The sequence below is a fragment of the Rhinichthys klamathensis genome, unplaced genomic scaffold, assembly GCF_029890125.1.
Source record: "Rhinichthys klamathensis goyatoka isolate OS25496 unplaced genomic scaffold, OSU_Roscu_1.1 h1tg000501l_1, whole genome shotgun sequence".
NCBI classification, from domain to species: domain Eukaryota; kingdom Metazoa; phylum Chordata; class Actinopteri; order Cypriniformes; family Leuciscidae; genus Rhinichthys; species Rhinichthys klamathensis.
Window position 1 is genome coordinate 1428055 of NW_026606982.1, and position 16680 is coordinate 1444734.

The 16680-nt window shown below is 39.4% G+C and overlaps 1 protein-coding gene and 1 non-coding gene across 3 annotated transcripts in view; one reads left to right on the forward strand and one right to left on the reverse strand.

The window, feature by feature from the left end:
- Positions 1–4233, forward strand: part of ltbp3 (latent transforming growth factor beta binding protein 3) — an 81888-nt gene extending 77655 nt beyond the window's left edge. For both annotated transcript variants that reach the window (XM_056237888.1, XM_056237889.1), the window contains exons 27-30: positions 111–272; positions 3243–3329; positions 3425–3556; positions 3696–4233. In XM_056237888.1, the coding sequence (XP_056093863.1) occupies positions 111–272; positions 3243–3329; positions 3425–3556; positions 3696–3883 (569 nt within the window). In that variant the 3' untranslated portion in view covers positions 3884–4233. The remainder of the gene's footprint in view (positions 1–110; positions 273–3242; positions 3330–3424; positions 3557–3695) is intronic.
- Positions 4234–13761: 9528 nt separating this feature from the next.
- trnam-cau (transfer RNA methionine (anticodon CAU)) lies at positions 13762–13834 on the reverse strand. Its single transcript has one exon. It is a non-coding gene; the product is annotated as a tRNA-Met (tRNA).
- Between the last annotated feature and the right edge of the window lie 2846 nt (positions 13835–16680).

Consider the following 16680-nt stretch of genomic DNA (forward strand, 5'->3'; position numbering starts at 1 on the left):
AGTGGCTTTGTTTCCACCTACTTTTCCAGTTCTTTCTCCTTCTGTGAACCCTGTGTATTTTGTTTATATTTTTATGTCCTCCATCATCTCCTCATCTCTGTCTTTCTCAGACCGCACCGCAGCACATAAGGACATATGTTTCCAGGAGGTCGATGAGGATCTTATGTGCACGATGCCGCGGAATGAGCTAACGGTGACGTACTCTGAGTGCTGCTGTCACTACGGTCGAGGCTGGGGCCCAGAGTGCCGGACCTGTCCTAATAGAAATTCAGGTATTGCAAAGAAGTCTCTTATGCTCACTAAGGCTGATTTTATTTGATCAAAAATACAGTAAAAAGAGTCATATTGTGAAACATTATTGCAATTTAAAAGAACTGTTTTCTATTTGAATATATTTTAAAATGTAAAATGGCAAAGCTGTATTTTCAGCATCATTACGCCAGTCTTCAGTGTCCCATGATCCTTCAGAAATCATTCGAATATGCTGATTTGCTGCTCAAGAAACATTTCTCACTATTATCATTGTTAAAAACTGTTGTGCTCCTCAATGTTTTTTGTGGAAACTGATCAAAATTCTTCAAGATTCTTTGATGAATAGTTTTTTAAAATGTATCATTTGAAATAGAAATCCTTTGTTAGATTAAGAAAGCTTTACAGTCACTTTTGATCAATTTTATGCATCCTTGCTGAATAAAGGTATTAATGTCTTTCTTTCTTTCTTTAAAAAAAATACAACCCTAACTGACCCCAAAGTTTTGAATGGTAGTGTAAATATCATTAAAACATTTAGCAATGTTGAAATTTCTGTTTTATATTTACATGTATCACGGTGTGTAATATTTTTTTTTCAAATTATATTTACACTACCATCCAAAAGTTTGGGGTCAGTTAGATCAATTAAAATTGATCAAAGGTGACTGTAAATCTTTCTTAATCTAACAAAGGATTGACTCTCTGTGGTCATTAAAAATCCCATGGCACTTCTCATCCTGGCCACATTCCCTCCATTGGCCTTAATCAATCATGGCCTCCTAATAATAACCTCAATGTTTTCACTCGGCTCTATCACTCTCTCTCCTCTCCACTTTAGCTGGTGTGTGGTGAGCGCACTGGCGCCGTTGTTTTGTGGCTGCCGACGCATCATCCAAGTGGATGCTGCACACGGGTGGTGGTTGAGGAGAGACCCCTGATATGACTGTATAAAGCGCTTTTGGGTGTACAGTAGTACATAGTAAAGCTGTAATGAGGGGTCGGAAGCATGTGGATTAATTTGCAGATTATCTTTAATAATCAAGATCAGGGTCAAACAAGCAGTATTAAAAAAACAGTGGCAGGAATATCAGAGGCTGAGCAGAAACAGAAACGATACCAGGCAAGAGTAGTGATGTTACGTCTGACACCGACGCTCCGAAGCTTGCTTCAAACTCGAACGGTCCTTGCAATGAACCACTGCTTCGGAGCTTGTATCATTACGTCACTAGTCACGTGAAAATGACGTCTGAAGCAAACACACTGGTTCACTCCTGTAGTGAACCACCCGACTGCTTTGACAGCCCAATCCAGTGTTGACAGGTTTGAAAGCTGTATTTCTTATAAAAGTGAAGCCAAACCATGGCAACACCGTGGGTTGTAGTAGTCGGTGTTTGGATTGGCGTTATTGTTGAGAGTGGATTGAGTTTATTTCAGTGTTGTGATGGTGCCAGCGAGAAAGAGAAGTCGTTCCCAAGTTTGGGAACACTTTAAACTTATTTCCCCGAATAAGGTTAGTTCTTTGACATTTCTGCATACAAATATTTTTACATATGTAGTGAATGATATGGAAAAAAAACATACACTTCAAAAACCCTCTGCTACATTATACAAGTACAACCAGTTACACAGGCACATCCTTTTCAACATACAGAAATATCAGTCCCACCAGTTAACAAGTTATAGAGTTCTGCTTCCCACAGCTAAACAAGATAACGCTTTCACACATGATACTGCCCTGATAAAAAAAACTATAGAAAACATTTCAGAAATTCTATTGGATTTAATGGTTTTCATGGGAATTTTATTGGTTATAATGGGAATTATAGTGGTCTCTACTGATATGTGTTGGGTTCTATTGGTGGGGGCATTAAATCCTAATGGAATATGTCCCAAACACACTACAAAAAAAAGAATTCTGTAGTGGTTTAAATGGTAAAAGCCAATGGTTCCTATTGGTATTTTAATAGAAACCATTAGAATTTCTGTGATGGTTTCCAACTTTTTTTAAGCTGGTCTGATCTTCTGTCCTTGTCTAAAGAAATAATTACACACACATCATGCTTAATGTTTTATTATCAAGGTGAACACGTGAAATTCATCAGTATTTGTAAAATTCTCCTACATAAATGAGTTTCACAGCACTAACACTGTTTCAGCTTTGATCGCCTCGGTAAACACGTAATAAACGGGGCGTTAACATATACGCCTACTTGCATTTTATGGTTGTCAGCTTTGTTGCATTACATTTACTTCACCAGGAGATGATGCTGCAATTTCTATCTGAACGAAGCTTCGAGTAATGAACCATTTTCGACACAATTGTATCAGAAAGCAATAATGCTTCGAAACGCTTCATTTGGCCATCACTAGGCAAGAGTCAGGGCAGGCAGCAAAGCAGTCGAAGTTCCAGAGAGCAAGATCACAAAGGCAGGCAGAGAATCAACAGTAGTCGAACAATCCCAAGTTCATACACAGAAGTGTCAATATCAAGGTAAACACTTAGAAATGTCAGCCAGGGCAAAACAAGACTTCGCAATGAGTATGAGTGTGAATGCTGCTTAAGTAGAGCAGATAATGCAAAACACCAGTGCAGGTGATTAGTCTCTGTATGGGGTGCCGTGCATGGTAAATGGAGTCCGGGAAAGTCAATACTCAGGTGAGGGTGCCCTCCGGTGGCCATCAGAGAGAGCCACAGAGGTCTGATTCATGACAAAAGCACTATATAAATGCCTCATTCATTTATTCATTCATTCCACATTTGTGTTTGGTAAAGCAAGTAGAGAAGGCTGAAATTATTATGTGCTAAGGTTGAATTTAGACTTTGGTGCAAAGAAAAAAGTTAGACAATGGTAGAACACAAAAATGCAGTTGCATTGTACATTTGAGCACCTTTTTGATTGAATACAATAACATATAAAACATTTAATGAATGTGATATATTTAAGTAAAAAAAAAAAGTTCCTTTACTTAGTTTTGGTGTGTGTGCGCAGTGCTTTTTAACAGGTTATGTGAGATGCATTTGGAGACTGAGTCTGATGGAGAGGGGGACTTCCTGGCAGCTTTCTCCTACAACCCAGGTGACCTTGACAGTGTAATTCACCTTGAGCTAAACAGATTGACTCAAAAACGGCACAGTGTTTCATGATCAGTTCTGTCACTCTCATGTGTTCAGAGGGAGACAGTTCAGAAGAAGACTCAGACGAGTGTAGCTGTGCTAATGGACGGTGTGTGCGGTCCTATCTGGGTACGATGTGTGAGTGCAATACTGGATTTGTACTGGACCACTCGCGAACACGCTGCACAGGCGAGTATTAATGCAGATAGTCAAGCACATACACTCTTTCCCTGAAACAGAGGCCATGCTCCTGAAATCGACATATTTAATCACTTGTAAATGTATGTACAGACATAATTGAAGGCTCCCTCTCTCTCTCTTCCTCTAGATATTGATGAGTGTGCGGGCCGAGGGACAAGGTCGAGCCCCTGCAAGAATGCACGCTGTATTAACACCCATGGTTCATTCAGATGTCACTGTAAACAGGGATTTGTTGCACGCCAACCTAACGTGTGTATACGCGCTAGGGCTCAACAGTTCCGCAGCCCACACACTTTCTCTCATGTACATACATAAATTTGATATGCCACCACTAATACACGTCATCAAATGTAGTATAACTGCAGAACATTATGAACATTTAACCACATGTTTCACTTCCTCATGTCCTGTTTATCAGTTTCTTATTTTTGGAAATTAATTATTAACTTAAATATTAATATGTTATGTTGCTTTTATTGTATACTTTTATTCATATCCCTCCTAATCTGTTTGCACCCATTTGAAAATGCGTTTGTTGTTGTGTTGGAGGAGGGATTGTCATTGGATGAAATGTCTTTTAACTTAAGTGGGGTCTTTTTATTATCTTGCAGCTCAGCACGTTATGGCTAACTTTATTATAGCTCACCATTTTGTTAAATATTGTTTTCTTTGTAAGAATTAAAGTGATTATTTTTTTCTTATTGCTTTCCGCCCTCTTTCAAACAGTTTGATATCAACGATCATTTGATTTTTGTGATATTTCTTTGTTTGTATTAATGTCTGTTTTTGTTCACCATTGGTAGTGTTTAGTTCTATTCATTTGTGTTGTACATTGTGTTCTTTATTTGATAATGCAGCCATGGTCATCTTTCTTTGGCTGCACTGAACATATTACCGTGTTTATATGAAGTCCATTGACAGATGGCAATGATGGTTTTGGTTTTCTAAACCATTTAATGTGTGCAAAAAATGTTCTACTGAAGCGAAATGAAAAAAGTATGTTTTCAGTTTCTTAAATACTTTTTGCTTTCTTTATGGAGACACAACTGTGAGAAGTTATTTTTCACACACACAAAAAACAGACTTAACGACAGAACCGCAATACTATAGCAGTAAGAAAAGACGACATCTACCAAAGAAATTAAGATTAATTATTAATAATAATAAAAAAAGAAGTCAAACCCTCAATGCTGAGTGCTAGCTGACTGATTCTCTCTCTATCTTTATTGTTTTATTTAATTAATTACAGTTGGGATCCAGCAAAATGCTTTGGTGAATTTCCAAACAATAAGGCCGAGAAAATGGGAGATAATTGTTGCACTATGAAAACACACAGGGAGGGAAGCCTTGCTTGTTAGCTTGGTTATTTGCAACGCTATCTCAGATATTATCCCTAAGTGAACACAGAATATTCCCACTCTAATCATATCAACCACTTGATTTCAAAAGCTGGTCTAACTTTCCTTTGAGTAATGTCAGCTTCTTTGAAAATGGCATCATTACACTCATTAATTTACTAACTACCAGCTGTAGTATCAACTGCTCAGACAAAGGGTGAAAAGTCAAGTACCAGCGTACCTGACAGACTCTGAGGAAGGCGGAAATCCATCCGTGTGCAGTGTTTTAGCTATTTTTAATGTATCTATTGTGATTAGCCATGATGTGAATAAAGGCTTTTTAACTTTTTTGGACCGGAAGAGGTGCCTTGTATTCTTTTCTAAAGTATAATGTTTTAAACCCAACCTAAGAACTGGGATTACTTCCCAAAGTCCTTTCAGAAAGTAGCATTCCAAGATGCTTTCTGATTTAGCACTGCAGCAATAGTAATAGAGTTGCTACAACACATAGTGCTACTACGATGAACAAAATGGTCGACTCTTAGATTTGTATGATGTGCCTGGTTTGCAGGCTGTCAATAACAACCTGTGTACACACAGAGATAAAGAATAGCTTTTCATAACAACGTGCCAAACTGAAATCTAAAATGTATTTGTGTAACTTGTATTAAAATAACATTCAAAGCACCTGTTAAAAGCACGTCTGAGGCTAGTGAACAATTTTCTTCACATTTTAAAATTAATTCTTCAGCGAGTCAAATGTGAGTATTAATCATACTAATAATTTCTAGTGTTCTTTGCTCCGCAAAGTGGCAAAAAACAATCTATTTTGTTTCTGGCACTAGGGGGCAGTAGACTGTGGTCTATCTTTCATAAACCTTAAAACTTTTCACTTTTATAAAGCACTTACATTTTTGACGTTTTTTTCATATCGTATCAAGCTTTATAACGCATTTAGAGTTAGTTTCTCTCTTTCTGCCTGTAGATGTAGATGAAGGTCATTAAGAGTCCTGTCACTGTGTAGTAACGTTACACTCGGACAAGGACCTGTGTGAGTTTACTGCATTCGCAACCTACCCTATATATCTGACGCAGCAAAAAAATGTGCCTTAACCACTGGTTCGTGCACATGACTGTACACTCCCAGTGTGATGATTAAAAATATCATGCCCCGTGTGAGGCTCGAACTCACGACCTTCAAATTATGAGACTGACGCTGCGCTTGTTAGTCGAGGTTGAGTTACCAAAAATATGAAAACGGCGCTTGTTATTCGAGGTTGAGTTACCAAAAAATGCATAGCGACTTGGGTGCGCGGCCCGGTCTGACCTGACGAGCGATGGAACTCGTGGAATGTGTCCGCAAGTGTATCGCTGGTGTACACGTGTGTAATTATCATTGTCACACGCACTTTATTAAAACGTAAATTTGTCCCCGGCACTTTTATTCAGGCACTTACACTCTCACGTTATGTATGTTTCATTCATACTGGACGCTCTCTCGCAGAAAGTCCAAAACGGACTTGTCTCGTAGAAGTACTATCAGGAAATCCCTTTAGTGTACAGAAACAATCATAATCATCATATATATATATATATATATATATATAGTAATTTGATTACCAATCATACTGATGATTAACCAATCATAATCATCAAATTACCATATATATATATATATATATATATATATATATATATATATATATATATATATATATATATATATATATAAATAATATTCCCATTGTTTTCTTTTTAAGCTTTTTTTATTGTGTTTTTTTAACTGTAAGCAATTACCCCCACCCCCTTTGAAATGTTGTAATTTTAAGTATTTAGATTACATATAAAAGTATTTACAGGTACAAATACAAACAGGCAGAATAACAGTAATGTGAAAGTCAATGACAGTCAAAGATGAACAACCCTTTTTATTTACATAGATTTGTTTGCATAGAAGTCAATAAAAACATTTAAAACAGCAGTGTAATTTTGACACATCAATCTAAAATAATAAATAGTAAACCAAAACAAACATTTAATATTACTACAGTGCAATTTTGACACATCAATCTAAAATAATAAATAGTAAACCAAAACAAACATTTACTGCAGTGCAATTTTGACAAATCAATCTAAAATAATAAATTGTAAACCAAAACAAACATTTACTGCAGTGCAATTTTGACACATCAATCTAAAATAATAAATTGCAAACCAAAACAAACATTTACTGCAGTGCTACTTTTACACCATCTAAAATAATAAATAAGTATACAGTACCAAAACAAACATTTTGACAGTGCAACTAAAATATTGAGTGAACTTTTTGAAAATAATAATAAATAACAGATCCAAAACAGAATATAGATAGTCTAGATACAGAATGGAGTATAATAATTGTAATATACTATTATATCAATAGTAAAATCAATTTTAATAATATACATACAATAAATATTATATTAATAATATAATATAATATATCAGACAATTAGTGCAAAAAGTGTGGTGCAGTTTAGTCCTGTCTTCCACTGTGGAATGTTCCAAATTCCGAATTGTTGGAAGTTCCACCTTTCACTCCTCACTTCTTTGTCTCTTTTTGCCATATCCTCGTGTCTGCAGTGCTGCCCTCCAGTCGGTAAATGATTCAGTGGCTGTTACCTCACAGTACCAATTGCCAAAATACTGGAGATGAGATGGTGGTTTTCTCTCCTTGCTACACTTCTTGCAAATGATTACTTCTGTCTTCCGGACATATTTTCTTGACTTCATGCCCATCTGCTCCCTTTCCTGCTTTTTCTTCCTATAGTACTCAGTGGTATATGGTACAGAAGGATGTGCTGCTGCTGCTGCTGGCATAGTTTGTCCAGGTGGTGCTACAATGAGCATTATAGGTTGGAAAGAAACAGGAGTAGGAAGGAAAACTGGGAGTGGTCTAGATGGCTGCCCTGGTTCACTAAGTTAGGTTGGTGCAAGTGGTGGTGGCAGTCTCATCTGAGGTATTGGTGGCCCAGATCTGATTTTGGCCGTCCCAGCTGTGTTTGGAGGCAAGTTGAAAACATGGGGCTTGTCATTACTCCCACGCTGCAGATTCTGTTCTTTCTGTAGTGCTGGTGGAAGCCTATCTGGTGCTGTCATTGGGGCATCTGGTGCATGGAGTCCCTGAGTCAAAATGCCCCTCTCATTAGTTCTATTACGTCTGCTGTACCTAGAAATGACAAATGGTACCATAGATCATTTTGATAAGAAACTGTACACAAACCCATATGAAAATACTGTACTGGTCTTGTATCAAGTATGGAGGCATGCATGTGTTGTATATGATTAATGAAATAAAGGAGTGTTAAATAGGGGTGTAACTATTCACTTGTTTTCTCGATGCATTGATTACAAATCCTAACGGCGCAAAAACATAAGAGTCTAAACTCACCACTGTGTAAGTGTAGCTGCATTGACCTCAGGTAACTGGAGGGTTGTCTGCTGCATTACTTCCGCGTTGCTCAAAATGCACTCTCTGATGTGCTTGTAGGCACGTGCAATCAAGTTAAATCGTGAGATTTTAACTCCTTTACACACAGGGTTGGGATAGAGAGCGCACAGTTTCACAAAAACTGCCTCGACAATTCTGTTGCAGTCAGGCCACTGTGCAGGACTGTTGGCTCCAACAAAGCATCTGAAAATGTGGAGAGAGAATTCAAACTGGTTGCTATGTATTCATACCATTCAAGGAACAGCCAGACATGGGAAAATATGATGAAAAAGATCTTACCTCCTGGTACTCTCTACCCCTGGTGCCACAATTTGTTTGGTTGCCCTAAACCGGCCTGTCTTTAGGGAAGATTGGTGGCGTGGAGGGTACACAGTCTTTTCTTTGTCACAATCTGCTAGTCCTTGCCACAAACTAATAATTTGTGCAGATTCTTCTCTTGTCAAGGCAAGACTGTGTTCTCTGAGTTCAACCAATGTCTCTGCTAAGCTCTGGACTGCACCAAAACCTTTGATGTTGTCAGGTCCAACCGAATCCTACAAAAAAAGAAAAGAAAAAAAGTGGCAGTTGAAAATTCAGTTTTGCCATCACAAGAATTAATTACATTTTTAAAAATATGTTAAAATATATATTTTTTATTTTTACTGTATTTTTGAGTAATTAAATCCAGGCTCCTGTCAAAAACCTTTTGACCACCAACGCATATACACATGGAATTTATAAATGAATAAATAAATGAATGAATAAATAAATAAACAGAAACAATAGGTAATAAGAATATAATATAATAATTAGAATAAGGCTATTGATTGCCATTAAAGTGAAATAACTGAACATAAACATAGAAGTCTGATAAAATGCTAATTTTAGACACAAAAACGTCAGACGGACTTGGAGGCTTTTGCATCAAAGTCTTTACCTTTGTTTAAACAACCCAGTACATAAAATGTATGAAAAGTCTGGATTCTTACATCAGGAAAAGCAGATGGCATTGCACAGGAAGACACCTCACTGGACAGGTTTCTTTGTGTCCATTGTAGAGCCAGTGCAGACTGTGTGGCAGGTGGAGTTGGCAAGGGACCAAAAGAAGGTGAGGTGACTGCATAAGGTGTAGAGGGCAAAGTGTGTGGATCCTCTGAGGGCTGTGTGGATGGTGTTGAGGGCAACGTGTGTCGATCCTCTGCACATGATGTAGAGGGTAACACACAAGGAGGCTGTTCTTCATCCAAGGCAGAGAGAGTCAAATCATCAAAGTCCACAGGTTCCACATAGCCCTCATCTTCTACAATACACACATCGGTAGTCTCCAATTCCTGAATTGCCGACTTGTAGACCTTGGGAACCTCGCCAGTCTGCTGGTATAGATACTCTACTCCAAGCAGTTCACCTTAAACACAACAAGAAGGGGAAAAAGTTCCTACACATTTTCCATTCCGTAATTTTCCAAATTGAGGAACCCTGTACAGTTAACAAAAAATCATGGTCTAAAGCACACGGTGCAAGTGCACTTAGGTCGTCTCCGAATCCACTTTTGCTAGTTTAACAACGGGAAAAATGGTCGGTGCTCCCAGCGCATGGTCTAAAAGGGTCGTCCCTATTCTCTTAATGAGTAATGAGTGTGTTTTGGGTGTAACGTGCAATAAACCAATCAGAGTCTCATCTCCGATTCCCTTTAAAAGCCAGTTGCGCTCACGCCACTGCGGATTCGGTATTTACATGGCGGAATTTGCAAATGGAAAAACTGGATGCTTCTCCAGAGAGCAAACGGATCTGCTATTTAAACAACGTGGCACAGGATGTGAAAATGATAGCTGTGTCGAGCTGAAACTAGCAAAAAAACACTTGACAGACAACTGTAATGAACGTACCAGTATATTGATGTGGACTAACATATGGCACTATCTTCTGTCCAAGAACATCTTCTCCCAGCACATTAGCAGCATGACGAAGGAGGCCACTGTATGAATGGTGCTTCTGCACGCCCTGAGAGGTTGCAGCATCTGCTCTGTCTTCATTCCACCGGGCTAATCCATCCAACAGGTAGGCTTGGAAAAATGTATCACTGGCCAACGTCCCTAAAATGTAAAGGAAAGAACACTTTAATATTGCGTTGCTTACAACCATTTACCATTGCTTAATACATTTACTTTAAAAGACTTACAGGACAGTTACTTTACCTGGAATGAACCTGTTTAGATGCAGGTGGAAAGATTCCAATGAAGTCGAACCTCTGGCACACCTAAATGTTGGCAGAGTATGCCCTCCCTTTTTCAGGGTTCCTGTCTGCACATAGAGCTGTACACCAGGGGGATCTTGAATGCAGGCCACGTGTTTCCTCTGGGACTTCAATATCTCAGCCATTCGAGCTGAATTGATGAGAGCCACACCCAAAGTGTCACGTCCCCTCTCCCCTTCAAAGGACTGGATCAGCTGGGTGATGAGATCCACAGTCTCCCTTGTGCCACGTGTGGTTCTTTTGCAGTGAAGGGCCAGTTCACTCTTGCTGAGGCGACGCAAAACATCAGCATCTGAAGGTTGCATGAGCTGTGCTTCCAACTCTGCACGCTTTGCCACTATAAGCCTGTCCATGTCCTCCAGGTCCCAGGAGAAAATACAGCGGCTGAGGTGAGCCATGAAAGTTGCATACAGCTGATGTGAATCAGTTGTGCACCCCACAGAGATCCGTCTCATGAAATGCCAGATGTCGAGTCCGATTTCCATGTCCTTCCATTCCGCAAACATCTTTTTGAGGTGAGTAGCCCCACAGCAGTCTCTGTCGACATACAGCAGTACAGGCGGAGGCGCTGCAGCATCCCTGTACCTTTTAATGATGCCAGCAACCATCTGCGCCAATCCAAAGCCTTCACTTGCTGTAAGAACAGACATGATGACCTGACCATGTTCGTTTCCGACATTTGTGACCCAGGTGGCTGTTCCAGCACTGTGACCAGCAAGCTTGCGTGCAACCTTCTTGGTGGAATCCATTTTCAGCACTCGTCCAAACAGTGATGTTATACTGGCTTTGACCTCATCCAGTCTTTGAAGGACATCCTGAGCATACACCTGCATCAGCCACCGGTGCTTGGGTACAGGGAGCATAGCAGGTGGGTGTTCAAAAGACACGGGCATAACAAGACCTGTGGTGATCCCTTTGCGGAAACTCTGGCAATCTGTCAGAAACTGGACAACCTTCTGCAGCCAGATCTCAGAGTGCTGCTCCTCAAGCTTCTTCTGCACTTGACTACTGCTGTTTCCCAGACCTCTCTGACGCAGAAGACAGACCACTGACATGTCACATGCCAACTTTGAGGTAAGAATGCAGGGAAAGTGAAGCCTATGACTGATGTCAAGCTGTGATATGATGTCAAAGCTCCAGCTGATCACTTTCCTCTTGCATTTCCTACAAGACAGGTACTCAGATGCCATAAAGTAGGACGTTTTAACATCGACTACCTGTCGGATTTTCTGGTGCAGTCCTGCTGACGTGAGCTCCTCCTTAACACAGTCTGAATGTGGACATGTTAGTCGAACTCTCCACAGCTTTCTCGGCATCCAAAGAAAGAAGGGGTGGCCAAAGTAGCGCTCTGTCCCTGGTACTCCAGTAACTGCAAAGTGCTGTTGTGGAGGGTACCACCACATCCTGTCCACTCTGGCGAAGTCCATTTCAGGTTGGTTGTGGGATGAAAACTTAAACAAAGCCTTTGATATCCACAGCTGATCAGCAGGTGGCAATGTGTGAGTCCAGCCCACTGGGAGGCACATTTGTTTACCTTTGCAAAATGAACAGAACGTCCCCCATAAACTTTTAATACGTGACATTACAAAATAAAACAAAATATCTTTCAGATGTTCAGGGACTTACAGGACACTTGCGATTCCATCAAGTCTGCCTGTTCAACCAGCTCTTGGTCACCCTGCTCAGATGATGCAAATGAGGCCAGACTTGTAGATTCCACAGGCACAGTTGGTTGAGATCTCTTTCTAGATCTTCCAATTAAAGCTGAAGAATACAGATACAACAAATTACACATAGAACACAATTTTGCTGCACTTTACTTTGTACTAATAATCACTGTAATTTAGAATATAAATACATTTAAATTAATAGAAACAGTTATTTTTAATTGCAAACATTTTTTTCTCACAATTTTAGTACTGTTTTCACTGTATTTTTAAACCAAATAAATGGAAGCTTGCAGAACAAAGCATAACTGGAAAAAGATGAAGATGTTTCATAAAACAATGCAAATTTTACTGCACTTTACTCTATACTAATAAACACTGTATGTACTGACAGATTAAGGAAAAACAACATATTTCTAAAGACTGCTTACCTGGTTGGACTACAGGTGATGTTAACATTTTTTTGACGGCTTTGTCAAGGCTTTGTGGATTTCGTGATTTTCCAATCAGAAGAGAGCGGACAGATGAGACAGACAGTATTGACTGTGGGGCACTGGAAGACATCTGCCGGGAGCCTGTGGAATCCATTTTTTCTGCCTTAATACGGATGGCCTCACGACCCTCTGGGAAAAGCCCAATGTAGTCCGCAAAGGCTGCTTTATTAGCATAGTTGTTTTTTGAGTCTTTCACTTGAGTTGATTCCCTCCTCATGCTAGCCACCAGATACCCAGCATATCCCAGAGCATTTTCTGCAACCCACTTAAAGGTCTGACCTTTGAAGACCCCATACTGTATTGTATGTTGGCCAAGAATGTGTGATTTTCTGCTTGGGTCTTCACCTTGGTGGACTACAGCTCGCTTTTTTCTTTCTAAAGTGCTACTACGATGAACAAAATTGTCGGCTCTTAGATTTGTATGATGTGCCTGGTTTGCAGGCTGTCAATAACAACCTGTGTACACACAGAGATAAAGAATAGCTTTTCATAACAACGTGCCAAACTGAAATCTAAAATGTATTTGTGTAACTAAAATAACATTCAAAGCACCTGTTAAAAGCACGTCTGAGGCTAGTGAACAATTTTCTTCACATTTTCACTTCCTCCGCCTAGTGGCAAAAAACAATCTATTTTGTTTCTGGCACTAGGGGGCAGTAGACTGTGGTCTATCTTTCATAAACCTTAAAACTTTTCACTTTTATAAAGCACTTACATTTTTGACGTTTTTTTCATATCGTATCAAGCTTTATAACGCATTTAGAGTTAGTTTCTCTCTTTCTGCCTGTAGATGTAGATGAAGGTCATTAAGAGTCCTGTCACTGTGTAGTAACGTTACACTCGGACAAGGACCTGTGTGAGTTTACTGCGTTCGCAACCTACCCTATATATCTGACGCAGCAAAAAAGTGTGCCTTAACCACTGGTTCGTACACATGACTGTACACTCCCAGTGTGATGATTAAAAATATCATGCCCCGTGTGAGGCTCGAACTCACGACCTTCAGATTATGAGACTGACGCGCTGCCTACTGCGCCAACGAGGCCATACCAGTGGCGCGTACAGGGGCACGTGATCAACTAACGTCAGTGTGTCTGTTGCATTCCGTTGGAGTTACGGGCTCACAAAACACAATACAACATCTGTTAACATTTCAAACAATATTGCCATCCGTGAATCGTGAAAATTGTTTGGTCAAGAACCAAAAATAGCCCAACTTGCTACTAAACAAACTACTATCTACTGCAGGTGACCAATCCGTTACAAGGCATTCATTCCGCCAATCAGTGGAGTAACGTTAGTGGACATATCGGGGGCGGGGAATCTTCGCAGTTACATTTTGTGCATCAACACAACAGGTAATTCAATTCTTGCTTTGAATGAGAGACACACTTCCCCTCTTAATGTAACATCAAATGTAATAGGAAGGAATATAAGATCTTGTATCGTGTTGTATTCAGGTAAGCAGAGAGGGAAAGCATATAGGGGAGGACTAGGATCTAGACAGAACTCCACTTCAGTATTAGACTTGTGTCTGCAGTAGGGAGTTTTGAGAAAACGTTGACTTAGCCTGAAAATTTGAACAAGCACAACTTACAGGTCCCACCCCTTGCTCTCTGCTGCACTACAGCCCTCCCTCCACAGCGGAGCCTGTCGTGAACGCGCAGGCTAGTAAACAGTAGTGAACAGGGCCACCGATAACGGCGGATAAAAAAAGTTATATGGCACATTCACTAATAGGAACTAAACGTCAACAATATGCTTTACATTGACTATGGCCTGCCCATACTTTGACTACAAACTTGGTCCTCAAATCATTTGCAATACATGTAACTTTATAACGTTGCACTCTTTCTATAAGTTATAAATAGCTAGTAAGATAACGTTAATATAACGGTAACTAACGTTACAGCATGTAAGTAAGTAATTATTCTAGCGATATATAATGCCAGATAAGGTGTGCTAGTACATTATTTCAGCAACATGACAAGCCAGTGAATTAGCAGGTTTCAATTGTTGCTTAGCAGAGTGCGTGACATTTTATCTACATGCGGCTAGAGTTTTGACACCGAGTCAATGGGCTCTGTGTAATTCTTTCTTTTTCGCTTGTTTATCGTCATCGGTAATTTTCCTTTTACCTTTTTGTTTTATGAGCAGGTGTCACTCGAAAATTGGCAGTTTAGGTTGTTTCTCCGTCATAAGCACAGCTGCAGCACGCCGGCAATCTTGAGTTTGAACGACGGCTCGCGCTGTGCAAGGGAGGGGGTGATCAGCGCGTACACGAGCGTGACTGACACTGCTAAGACACCCGCCCTGGCTCTGATTGGTTGTTTCTGACCGGGTGCGTGTATTTCTGCAAATGGCAATATGACCACTGGGAGGAGCCAGAGGAGCTTGATTTTTTCACAGATTATCTGTCTCATATTCTACTGTCAGGACATAATGGCAGTTTTAACAAATATGTAAAAAAAATATTTTTTACAAAAGTTACCTACAGCTGCCTTAAGCTGTTTATCGAGTCTGGTCATGTTTAGATAAAAAGTAATTGTAGAAAATATGCATATTACAAGCACATGTTAAAAACGAACACAAAGGGATACTTGACCTAAAAATTCTATCATTTACTCACCCTCATGCTGTTCCAAACTTTTCTGACTACATATAGGCCTAAGTATACGTACATACGTCTGGTTCGCTATCTTTGTGGGGATTCTCCATAAGATATTCTGAAGAATGTTGGTAACCAAACCGTTTGGGCTACCATTGACCTTTATTGTGTGGACAAAACCAGTTGAAACATTCTTGAGAATATCTTTTTTTTGTGTCCCACAGAAGAAGAAAAAAAGTGATACATGTTTGGAATGAAATAAGGGTGAGTAAATGATATCATTTTCACTTTTGGATGTAGTGCCCTTTTAAGATCTTATCCTGGGGAAACAAAATCAGCAATCATATTTTAAATTCATATTAATGTCTTATTTATTCAATTAGTTGTTTATTTACATTCCAAAACAAATAATCAATTTTTATTCATGAAATGATTAATCAACATTTGTATAGGCTGAGTATCTTAGCACCCAATAAAATCCTTTATAAACACAAAAAGAGCTAACAGGGCACAAATAACTAGGATGCAACCCAGAGTGATGGCAGCATACAAAGTTTTATCATGGGACAGGGGTGTCTTCACCTGGCCACGTCTGCCTTTTATTGTTATCCCTGTACCTGCTGTACTTAATCGTTTTCCCACTGTTTTTTCTTTGGTTCCTTTAGCAGTTTGAATCATAGTAATAAGATTTATACCAGTAGCCTCATTTATTGTTGTTGGACTATTTAAAGTTTTTATAGCTTGAGCAGATTCTTGTGGTCTGACTGTGGTTGTTTCAACTTTAGATGGCTCTTTTCCTGTTGTTTTTAGTCTTTTTATGATTGTGCTTGGTGCCACTTTTGTTTCAGTTTTGAATGTAACGGCTGGTTTAATTTTTGTTGTTGCTTTTTTTTCAGAGGTAATTTTTGAAGTTTTCAATTTAGTGGTAATGAAATTTGCTGCTCCGTCTGTCATTGGTTCAGGTATCGGAATTGCACTTTTGAAATTAGCTGTAGTTGTAGTTTTAGCAAAACTGGTTGTCCCTGATTCTTGTTTTAGTACTGTGATGCCTACTTCTGTTGGTTTCCCAAATATCCCCTCATCTGTTTCACTTTTATGTGTTTGTTTAAAATCACTAACACGTATTCTCTCAGGTGTGGGTGTTTTTTGAGCTGTATTTGTCCATGTTTCCTCATCGGTACTTTCTTTTATTTGTGTACATGCGGTGACTGTTTCCCCTGGAGTTGATTTAACTGTTTCTAGAGTTTCTGCCTTTGTTGTTACAGGTAAAATGGGTGTCTTAA